The sequence below is a fragment of the Alligator sinensis genome, unplaced genomic scaffold (genome assembly GCF_000455745.1).
Source record: "Alligator sinensis unplaced genomic scaffold, ASM45574v1 scaffold203_1, whole genome shotgun sequence".
Lineage (NCBI taxonomy): Eukaryota > Metazoa > Chordata > Crocodylia > Alligatoridae > Alligator > Alligator sinensis.
Genome location: NW_005841949.1, coordinates 3261068 through 3270128, shown reverse-complemented (window position 1 = coordinate 3270128; position 9061 = coordinate 3261068). Strand labels below are relative to the sequence as shown.

General features: G+C 45.3%; 1 protein-coding gene across 10 annotated transcripts in view; it reads right to left on the bottom strand.

Moving 5' to 3' along the window:
* KIFC3 (kinesin family member C3) overlaps window positions 1–9061 on the bottom strand; it is a 50013-nt gene that overhangs the window by 34365 nt on the left and 6587 nt on the right. For 3 of the 10 annotated variants that reach the window (XM_006020209.2, XM_006020208.2, XM_006020210.2), the window contains exons 2-3: window positions 7511–7628; window positions 707–893 (exon numbers count right to left, since the gene is read on the bottom strand). In XM_006020209.2, the coding sequence (XP_006020271.1) occupies window positions 707–836 (130 nt within the window). In that variant the 5' untranslated portion in view covers window positions 837–893; window positions 7511–7628. Of the gene's footprint in view, window positions 1–706; window positions 894–4452; window positions 4582–7110; window positions 7352–7510; window positions 7629–8888; window positions 8908–9015 lie in introns of those variants that run through there. The other 7 variants (XM_025199794.1, XM_006020213.3, XM_025199793.1 and 4 more) reach the window with 5 other exon arrangements.

Sequence of the window (9061 nt, the reverse complement as noted above, 5' to 3'; positions counted from 1 at the left end):
GGGGGGCCTGCTGGGCTAGGGGAAAGTTGTCTGGATGCTGGGACTACAGGGGAAGCGCCTGCCCTTCCAGTGGGGGAAGGGGACAGGGGGGCCCTCTGGGGGCATCAAGGAGCTGTGTCGCCAGCCTGGCAGCACCAGGGCCAGTTGTGCTTGCAGACGTGGGGCAGCTGACAGACACTGCAGGGAGCAGGGGACTGCTGGTTAGGAGTGGGGGGCAGGGGCAGGGCACGGGCATATCATTACCCACTACCTCCTTCTCCCTCCCCCCCAACAGGTGTCCTCTTTTTTTAAACTGGAAATATGGTAACCCTACACAGAACAGGCAACAAACTGAGGAGATGCAAGGCAGCAAGATCACAAGGATGGGAGGCAATGCACTGGGGATAGGGACAGGGGTCCTAATTCAACTGTGAGAAGTTTCCTTGAAAAGAAAGAAACAGACACTGTTACTCTGCTTCAGACCAGAGGATTATTTTAAGTAGTCAGTGGTCTTTAGCAATCAGCAGAGATTTTGTCACCTGTGTGTAAACACTTGATTTGCATTTGCTCCTCATTTAACCAAATTAGTTTTCTAGTAAATGACCAGCTTCTATTTATAATGAACACAGTCACTGCATTCACTCTAAAACAAAGACATCCATCTACCCCAGCTCTTTCCACTGCCTTCTGATTTTGTTACCATTTATTCTCATGCCTCCCCCTTTACCTGTTTTCTCAATGTTCATGATGCAGGCCTCCTGCCCCTGAGCAGCAGTGTCAAAGTTGGAGGCAGACCCTGGCCCCAGCTTCTTCTGTGTGCCCAGCTTCTGGGTTTCACTCCGTGTGTGCAGCTGCATATGTGTCTCCTTGTTCCTCACCCAACTCCTGTACTCACACACCTTGTCCTGCAGGTCCTGCGTCAGACACATAAATAACAAGGTTCTGTTGAAAGGGCACTGTTATACCCAGGAAGCACAAATACCTTCTAGACTTCCATCCTAGACTCTGGGGCCAAGTGTGATTTTGAAAGGACACTTTCTGCCCAAGAGTACTGAGATCATTTCAAGCATAATAGTATCATATGGGAATTCAAGATGTACCAGTATTTTTGTCCTCTTCTCATCTTCATTGCTTCTTCACACTACTCTGATCCAGTCAGCTCCCCAGCTGCTAATACCAAACTGTTTCTTGTCCCTGCTCCAGTCTACTTGAACTCCAGCTGCAACACCCCTCAAAAGCTTCAGTGCCCTGCTCTTGAATGTCCCCTTACTTTCTTCCACACCTTCCTTCTCAATGTTCATCACCCTGATATTTCCAGAGGTCAGCTGCAATGCAGGAGACAGGCAGCAGCAGGCACACAGAGATTCAAATACAAACTACAATGTGAAAGCCAGCATCCAACCTACTGTTCATTTTTCAGAAAAAAGAGAATCTATTTTGGGGAGAAAGGGAGGAGGAGACAGACAGGGGCCAGGAAAATAAAGGGCAACAAAAAAAGAAAGAGAGATGTTCAAATGACAGTGACAGAGGCAGATTTATTCATCACACACCAGGTGATTTCCTGATTGCAATCAAGCAAGTCAAAGAGACTGATGAGAAATAAGAAAGAAAAAATAGTTTAAAGAGGCATTAAACAAGACAGAACCTGAAAACCAGAGACAGAAAATATGCTTTAAATCCTCTAGTCCATCCAACTTCAAACATGGTCCCGTGGAAAAATATTACATTCATTATATTTGCTAGTGCCTTAACCAATCAAAGTTCAAATGATCCAAGTAACGGGGCTTCCTCCATGGCCTCCCAAAGATTATGCCAGAGCCTAAAAGCCTTAATGTTTTGAGGTGTTGCTGACATTCAATCTTCATTCTGCTTTATTTAATTTCACCCTGTTCCTTCCAGGTACATCCCAACCCTTGAACAATTTTAAAGTACTCGCCCTGCTGCATGTTCACACTTTGCAAATGTTGGTAATCAGTCACATCTCTTCCCTCCTTCATGGTTAGCTTAATAAGGATGCATGCATTTAATTCCTTTAATCTCTCCTTGTAAATCAAAGGCTCCAGCTTCTTGATCATATTCGTTATTTCCTGTGTTCTTTCCAAACTGTCTATCCCTTAGTGGTAGAGGGGAGCCCAGATCCTTACACACTATCGGAGGCAGAGTCTTATTACAGCCTATCATTTGTGTGCTCCACAAAGTGTTGCATTGGCATGCAGCTTTACGTCCAAACTTTGCGCTAGCTTTTTCTGCTGCTGTATCACATTGCAAGCTCATTTCCAATTTGCTATCCATGGATCATTTAACTACAATGAGCCACTGCTCAGAGGCAGAGCATGAGAGCAAGCATAACTCCTAATTTGGGGTAAAACTGCATATAAACTCTGGAAGGGTAGACAGCAGTAATCCCAATTTACATATCAATTGTTTAGTATCTCAGAGATGGTGGGAAGGAGGGGGTGGGGGAGGAAGAACTGTACATTCTTCTCCATTCCAGCTTCTTTCCACTATCACAATGCTGATCAAACTACTTCTGGTGCCATGCCAGGGCTACTAGAATGTCCTGCAGAGAAGACTTTTAAACTATGTCTGTATTGATCATTTGAAGGAAAATCGTCACTACTGATCTAGCATCAGTTCATTCAGGTATGTTAGAGCAAAGTACATCGAGCCATTTCACCACAGAATATTTTCTAACCCTGTTAAGACCAAGTCTCAATGACCCAGTGGTAAAAATGCCATTGGCCAACTCGCACTAGTGCTTTCAGTACTGGTATCACCTATTATCCGTGCAATTTCCTAGGACAGCATTAGATTTCCTGAAAACTGCCAGGGCAGGTAAGGCTTTAGTGCAATCTGTTCTCTGACCCAGATAAGAAAACTCCCCTACCTTGCTCAGAAATTATTTCCAACTTACGTAAGAACCAAACACATTAACCAATAAATGGGCAGTGCCAAAGGGATAAGTCCTGGTCTTGAACAGCATTCAGTCTAAAGGCCTGAGCAAGGGGAATACACAAAGCAGACTGACAAGTGATCATTATAACTGAATTTAATTTCAGCAGCAGCAGCAGGACTGATTCTCAAACTGCAGCCAACAAATGAGATACTCAATTCCTACAGTGCGTTTCACACCAATTCTAAAAGCACTTTACAAAAGGTCATTTGCTAAGATACACAAATACCTATCTATCTCCCAGGAGGTAGGCACAGGATTTTTCCTGTTGGAAGAAATACAGTTTAAGTGACTTGACCAAAGCCCCAAGTGAGCTAGTGGCAGGAATTAAAACAGAACCCAGGAGTCCTGTCTCTGTTCTTTGTTCTAACCTTTCCATATAAAAACCCTGTCACCTTCTCTCCCAATCCTATAACCATCATGGTAAATACTGTCACAAAACCCTTGATTTGGGGAAAAGATGTAGGCAATACATGTTCTCCTCTCCTTCCTCTGATCACAGTCTGGCTCAAGGATAACACAGAAAACATTAGTCTCAAAAGTTCCACTAAGTCTTTGTCACTTCCTCACTGGATTTGATTTCCTAAACCTTTCCAGACAATTCAGATATTCTTCCCCCCACAACAATCTCCTTTCATTTCCATTCATGGATTTGGGGATTATACCAAAGTGCACAACAGAATAAAGGGGATTTTGAAAAGGGAAAATCTGGTTTTAAAAACTAGCACCAAAATTTGAGAGGATTGTTTTTAATTGCCTGGCAGTTACTGTCTAGCTAGAGTTCCTGCTTTATTTCCTATGGTGCCTTCCTCCTGGGAAAACATGATATTTAGTTAGAACAGCTGTGAGCTCCCCAAACAGGACACCTATCGTGTTCATCCCAACAGGCGGCTCTCTGGGAAGTTGAGATCACTACTACTGATGTGGGGACTTGGAACCTGTATTGATACATCTATTCTGGGCCATAGTCAAGCTGAGTCAAGCTGAGTTCAATGCAAACCCAATATCACTAGAATGCAAAGAGGGCTGTAGGAAATGTTTACACCTCAGATTCTGGAATGGCAGGTGAGCAATTAAAGGCCTAGAAACGGCTTCAGGGAATGTGCTGACTTATATCCTGTCTGCAACACCCGAGGGAACCACTCAGCAGACCAAATGAGCCAGAGCCCACCTCTCTTAACATATCCCTTCTTTTCTGAAGACAGGACCCTAACATGCCCATGGAATAGAGCTTGTGATGGGGCTGTGTGTGCAGGGCGCACAAGTCCACCAGCCCACTGCCACCTTGAAACCTGAGATGTAAGCTGAGTTTTCCTTGGGAAAGGGGGTAAGAACTGATCCAGCTAGTATTTTTACTCCTTTTCATTACAGACAGATGACTTGAAGATCTCAGGAGCACATTTAAGTGATGATTCTTCTCCCTCCCTTGTAAAATATATTTAAAAATCTAGACAGGTCCAGGAAAGCAGAGGTCACCAGTACTTGAGCCCTGGCTCTGCAGTGTGCTAGGGAGTCCTTACCAGTAGAGTCAGGTAGAGATCGTGTGGGCCTCCAGGGTCAGACCAGTTCATATGGAGGATTTTACATTGGACCACTGTAGGCAGCACAGGAAACTGGGCAGAGCTGCTCTCTTCACTGCCACTGGTGAATGAATCCTCTCCACTCCGTCACACAACAAAAAACAATGTTAAACAAACTGACTAACTGGAGACTGGCTAGGAACACCTTGTCTTGCTGAAAAGTGAGAAGGGTCTCCTTTAGGGATCTGGTCTCATTCAAGCTGTCTCTGCCCCAACTCCCCATTCTGTTCCATGTCATCCATCATCATGCTAGTAACTCAAGCTGGTATTCAGCCCCCTCTCTTCTCTGGCTCACAGCCAAAGTCATTAACAACTACAGTGAAGCTTTCAACTCCTGCTGCCCAAAATACTTCAGGTTAATGGAGAAACTGAGAGCTTTGTATGAAATCTCAGCCACAGGTCTCTCACACATACTAAAGTAGGGGGAGGGGAGGAAAAGGGCTGAGAAAAATTAAGCAAAGATACAGCTTCAGCTGAGTGAGCAAGAGTGCTGTCATACTCATTTCACAAAAGACCCATTCTTTCTTCTTAGCATGTTGTTTAGAAAATGTAAAGTACTATTCAAGAAGTAAGCATTATTGAAATGTTTGCTATGCTAATGAGAGACATGAGTCCTCTAGGGCAAGTAAAATCTGTTATCAAATCCATACATGTTATGGGAATTAAAACTGTAGCTTCTACAATCTGTCCTTGTATCTTTATGTAGAAACCTGTAAAGAATCCAAGACTGATTTATACAAATTCTCAATCCACAAGCCTGGGAGACACTTGAACTTTTCTATTCAGGCAAAACCTCATACAAAGAGACTAGCAGTCAGGACTCCTGTGTTCTCCTCCTATTTTTGCCATTTGCCTGCCATGTGACTTCACTATCAAAGATCTTACCCAAAATAAGTGTTCTGACCTGATCTGCATCACAGAAACCTGTCTGATTAAGAGTGCAGGTACAGAAGTGCTGGCTTACCTCATCTTCCCACACCTTACCTCATACCACATGCTCTGTTCACCACAGAACCAGAACCAGACAGGACAATCTAGAAGCAAAATCACTGTTCTGTTCATTGTTAGCCCAAATTAAGAGAAAAGCTCCCTTGGGGGTGGGGGAGGAAGAAGGATCATCTAACAGCTCTCTCAATGCTCAGCTGGGATGATCCCAAGGAAGGCTGAAATGATGCTGGTAAGAAGGAAGCACTTTAAAGAACCTGTCTTGTCAGCATCATCCCGAGTCCTCACAAGCATCTATTATCCCAAAGCTGTAAGGTGATGCTTTGGGGTATTGCTCAGTAGTACTGGATACATGAATCATTAAATTTGCAAAAGACACCTCCAAGTGGACAAGAGATTATAGTCCATGCTAAGGGTTGGTCATGGCAAACTACTCGCCAGTGATGTCTGGGCTTGATTATAAATCATTCCAACTAAAAATGCAGCCCAAGGCCCTGAAAAAGCTTTAGCTGCTACAAAATCATAGCAACTCTCTGCTTAAGTAACACAAATCATCATGACCTCAACTTTATCGCCATAAAGTGGCACAAGCTACCCAAGAGAATACTTCTCCCTCTGTGACCTTCACTATCTATGACAGCTATTTCACATTCAGACAATTAATACACCAGCCAGCAGAGGGAAACTTGTAAGTGAGAGGAACAAAACCTGCACTTCGGAACCCGTTTCTGGAAGAAAATAAATAAATAAAACGTTCAGAGCTAAATGCAAAACTCTCTCTTTGATTTAGATTTTCCTTGATCAGTTCATCTCCATCATGAATACACAACCCCCTACCATCAATTAATCAAAGTAATTTATTTTGTAATTGGGAAAGTAACAGAGAGAGACTCTTGTTACAGTTTTGGTTTTTAAATACTGTAATTGAAAAGCACTCAAGAGACTAAAGGTGACAAAAGCTGTAAGTGCAGAGACAGATGGATAATTTCTGCTAAATCACTTCATCTCTCACTATGTTTCTTTAACTGTCTGTATATAGGAACAATGATATTTCATACAGTGAAAAAGAACTAATGTTTTCAAAAGAACTTGTGGATCGTAGGATGACTAGTGATGTGTATATGCAAATAGTATGCCTTATTATTTCAGCACCAAGCAGGACATAGCCAGATTTTAATCACACACAACATCCACTCTCCACCTTTCTGTTCCTCAATACCCACCATCCTGTCCACCTAATACCAAAGGAATGCAGAAAGGTCAGTGAGGAAATGAGAAAAATGCATTTTCAACCCCTCCACCCCCGCAACTGCCCTGCCTCTCAAACATATTTTTATGGTCGGCAAGAGTTAAAACAACCTTTCTATATCAAAGCAGGTACAACTGTCAGATAAGCTACTGCCAAAGCTTAAGAACTTAAAATATCACAGCAAACAGTAAGTTTCCCATCAAAAATATCTCCTCCAGAAGCCTGGCATTAGCATTTAGCCCCACAGTGACCCTGAAGTCCAAGACTAGCATGAGACAACAGCGCTAGCTGTGTGGAACCCCAGACAAGCAGCGGCAGGTTTCAACAAGCAGCTTTCAGTTCTTTCAGCTGCTTTTTGAAAACATTTCAGTCCCTGTGGAACACCACACAAAAACTAAACTTACCTATTTGGTTTATATGCGGTTGGGAGACAACACACCCTTCCAAGGAGCCGAGATGAAGGACAACCAGAAGCCACGTGTTTTTTTGTTGTACAAATCACAGATAATCATTTCTTTCACCGGTTAAAATTTAACTTTTCTCCCAAGGCTTCTCATTAGAAGAGAGGGCAGCACCCTCAGCACAGCAGCACCTTTATCAGTCGAATCCTGTTGTTACCTAACAGCCTACATTTGTATGGGAATCAGTTTCCCCAAATCTGAGTTTCATCTCTGACATCTGAAAAACAATGTCAGAAATGTGGACTCACTGGTTTTCAAGCCTCTCCTTGCCAGAGTGTGAGAAAGGGCAGGAGCAGGAGTGGGCCGGGCATGGAAGGAGGATGAGCCATTGCATGATACTCACCGTCTAGAGGGAGGTCCTTTTTCCACAGGTCTCTCTCTGAGAGATTGGGTCTCCAATCCCAGGTCTTGCAAGATGTAATCATGGCATAGGGTTCCCAAGCAGACTGGCACCTCAGGGCCTGGGAATCAGTGCAAAGAAAGGTTTGGGGTCAGTACTGGATCAAATACCAGCTGGAGAAAGGTAACAGTCCAAGGTGAAATACTCCAGCAGGTTATGCAAACAGCAGTGCCGCAAACTCAACCCTAACCCCAAACCATCTTGCAACTATCCAGATTTAATGCTAGGGATTTATTACAAGAAATACTGAAAAACAGATTTTACACACACTGTGCTCATCATTCACCCAGTAATTCCTCTCTTATTTCCAGTTTCTTTCACTACTAAAATTTGGTTTAATAACTTCTTAGATCATGAGTTATTCAGGGCAGAGATCAGCCACTGCCCCTGGGCTGGGGAGGGAGCGGGTTCCTATGGCAAGATGAACCAGCAGCCTTCCTACGAATCTGCGCATCACCAAGCACAAGGACCAAGAAACAAACATCAGGCTTTTACCAGCTCTGCTCTCTACCACACTGTGCTGTGATCCTGGCAGAGGCCTTCAAGAGTTATCACAATACAAATAAATCAACTGAAAATATGCAGTTGTAATTCAGAGAGAGCATCTTGCACTGGTTTCCTCTTCAGCAGAATACCCTCTAATTTACAAGCTTGCAATTTAAATCTCATTTGATGCTGGTGATCTGACTCAGTGCTGGCGTTATGTGTCTTTAATCAGAGCATTATCAGGCCAGGCTGCAGAACGAACACTACAGAGGTTGGAAGAAGGCAGGGGAGACAGCGAGAGAGAAGTCTTATCCACAAAGAGGTGCAGCTGCCCTTAGATGCTCAGACCTCTCTGGCCCCCAGTCTCGCTCAGCCGGGGAAGGACTGCCTCACCCACTGCACAGCCCTTTTTAAATTCTCCGGTTGATGATGAAGGACTGGCAGGGTTTACTCGTATCCGGCCTCAGTGGGATGGCTCAGGATCAGTGCACACTGCCAGCATGCCCACCTGTGCAGCTTGCCCACTGGGTCCCCTGTGGAGAAAGCACCCGGGAACCAGCCCAGGGCCCCTAGTGCCCCCAGCCCCTGCCTGGAGGCTTTGTTCTGCCTCTAAACCCAAACCCTGGGTGGAAGGAGGGATCCGGCCCTGAAGATGAACCCGCCAAACAGAACAGGTACAGAAACAGGCCTGGGGCTCGGCAAGGGGGACAGGGCTGGGGGCCGGCAAGGGGGGGGGGGGCATGAAGGGCATCAGATGAAAGAAGGGGTCACCGCAGCCCTGCGCTCTGCTCCAGGCCTCCCAAATCAACGGAGACCAAACCAGGCTGGCGGGTACCTAGGCACTGCCACACCTCCCGGGCAGGGGCAGCGCAGTGGCTATGAGGAGAATTGAGTCCGGGCGGGGAACGCCCCTGCTACCGCCCCGTCCCGTCCCGTCCCGCACCGCACCGCATCGCACCGACCTGTGCCCGCGGGGCCGGGCCGGAGAGCAGGGCGGCGGCCGCGATC